This window comes from Schistosoma mansoni (assembly GCF_000237925.1).
Source record: "Schistosoma mansoni, WGS project CABG00000000 data, supercontig 0395, strain Puerto Rico, whole genome shotgun sequence".
Classification (NCBI taxonomy): Eukaryota; Metazoa; Platyhelminthes; class Trematoda; order Strigeidida; family Schistosomatidae; genus Schistosoma; species Schistosoma mansoni.
Genome location: NW_017386237.1, coordinates 8093 through 10669, shown reverse-complemented (window position 1 = coordinate 10669; position 2577 = coordinate 8093). Strand labels below are relative to the sequence as shown.

Sequence of the window (2577 nt, the reverse complement as noted above, 5' to 3'; positions counted from 1 at the left end):
TTTAAAACTAGCACATTGCACATGACTAAGTAGTGATTCCTTGAGAGATTCACATGACAATGAAATTGGTTTTTGTGGAAAAGCCATATACTTGAGCAGGTTCTAAGTTTCTTTGATGGTGACAACCAGCAAATAAGCTGTGAATCCATCATTGTTAATATCTTTTCCGTTCATGCACCAGAATTCACATCGCTCCATGTGGTCTTCAAACTTATCCGCACTTGAACTAATATCCAACAATTTGAGAATTGGATCAATCGCAACGTCAGTATTATAATTAGAAGTATTCGAATTAATGTACTGAAGAGGAAATTCCGAAACAGTCCTATTTAAGGCAGTCAGAACAAGGTGAGCACAAACGAACGTGTTATGTTCGCAATTGGTAATCAGAGCGCAATCACGTACGAAGGAATCATCCGTTAGTACAATTACCACAGCTACACAACCGAACAACTCGTACATTTCACTGACCCTACCCAGTGGTGAGACTTTTACAAGTACGCCCTATGCTGCCCACATTCACTATCTACCAATTAACACAATGAAAACACAAATGTGGATCGTTTTAAAATTACATCATACAATGTCAAATCACATTTGTACAAGATAAGAATCACATGCTTGATACCGTATTGTGATAACTATTACCCTAATTATTATGACGCTCATCTTGATAATTAAAATACTAGATAGCTAATTGCAGACATGATGATCGTCACAACATATAATGAAACAGTCACCATAACCTTTAACACAATATATGAAACGTTCATCATCACAGTAGTCATCGAAATATAGAGCAAAAAAGCTAACATGATATTCCGAATAATAGGCGGAATAGTTGTTCTCATCAAGCTAAGTATAACGAAAACAATGATGGTGAGTAAGAGAGAGGTCATAATTGTAATATTTGCACAAATGATATAGACAGAAAATCGCAGAGGAAAAATACACTTTCAGCCTTCCCGAAAATTCCGAATCTAGTATTGACTATTCTGTTTCATTTATGTAAATTTTATAGGGAATGTTTAAACTGAAATCACCGGTAGAATACTTCCTGCTGTAATATACTACTTTTAGATCATATGATTAGGGTTGTGGAATTAGTGTAGCTCCTGTTGACACCGCTTTATCTCCAAGATCAATAATGCTTCGACTTTTGTTGTAGGCAGCAAAAATCAACCTGAACATCATCACAGGGGAAGATATTTTCGAATATTCTGTTTTCTGGAGATTCTTGATAGATCTCACTGACTATTTCTATCAGTTATTGTGAACACTCTGTGTAAGCTTATATCCCTCACATTGACGATAGTCTATAGAAACTCATTCTTCATCCTTCATTATTATGAAGAGAATTGTAATCTATGTCACCCTTCAGCGTCTTCATCCGAGATGTAATATTTTCAATAAGAAAATTTTCCGAACATTCTGAGATACTGTGTGATTCCTCATTGAATAGTACACCTGACCTAGATCACTTTCACCTAGTACTTCCAATTGAAACGATATGCAATATAGTAAAATATGTCAAATAGACGATCTCGTACTCCGATGATAAAACATAATCTATATTCCATTGGATAGGTTGCTTTTTATGAAACCACTTTTGGTTACGCCTCTGTTTTTTTTTCTTTTTGTAATTAGTTTTCTTACTATTTGCACTTTTCATCAATTCAATACAATTTGTACAATGACCATTTTTGCCTGTAAAATTGTCGTTTAAAAAGCATAACCTTTCACCATTTGTTCCTGTTCGTGAACATACATAGCATGACCCATTAATTATCTCACACAAATTTCCTGCTGCACACGTGAACTGTAGTAGTTTCTGAACAGACCAATCTATTCATTCTTCTCAAATCACATATTTTGACCTTGTCACTTATTGGCTTATTAACTCTGACTGTTTTGGTATGATCGTATGTGTGTGTGTGTGCGTATGTGTTGATCGCTTATCCTATTCATCATATGTTGTTACTTATTTTACTTACTTACTTACTTGCTTACGCCTGTTACTCCCAATAAAGCATAGGCCGCCGACCAGCTTTCTCCAACCCACTCTGTCCTGGGTCTTCTTTTCTAGTTCTATCCAGTTCTTGTTGATTCTTCTCATGTCTGTCTCTATTTCTCGGCGTAATGTGTTCTTTGGTCTTCCTCTTCTTCTTTGACCTTCAGAATTCCATGTAAGGGCTTGTCTTGTGACACAATTGGGTGATTTCTTCAAAGTGTGCCCAATCCACTTCCAGCGCTTCCTCCTGATTTCTTCCTCCGCTGGAATCTGGTTTGTTGCCTCCCACAGTAACATTTTGCTCATAGTGTCTGACCAACGGATCCGAAGTATCTTTCGTAGACAGCTGTTGATGAACACTTGTATCTTCTGGATAATGGCTTTCGTAGTTCTCCACGTCTCCGCCCCATACAGTAGAACTGTCTTCACATTTGTATTGAAAATTCTGACCTTGGTGTTGGTTGACAATTGTTTTGAGCTCCAGATGTTTTTCAGTTGTAAGTATGCTGCTCTTGCTTTGCCGATACGCGCCCTCACATCTGCATCTGATCCATCGTGTTCATCAA

At 37.1% G+C, this 2577-nt stretch overlaps 1 protein-coding gene across 1 annotated transcript; it reads right to left on the bottom strand.

The window, feature by feature from the left end:
• Window positions 1–1483: 1483 nt before the first annotated feature.
• Smp_205500 (unnamed protein product) lies at window positions 1484–1672 on the bottom strand (the record flags this gene model as incomplete). The annotated part of the gene is made up of 1 exon (XM_018799375.1): window positions 1484–1672. One exon carries the CDS (start codon window positions 1670–1672, stop codon window positions 1484–1486), a length of 189 nt encoding a protein of 62 aa, XP_018644733.1.
• Between the last annotated feature and the right edge of the window lie 905 nt (window positions 1673–2577).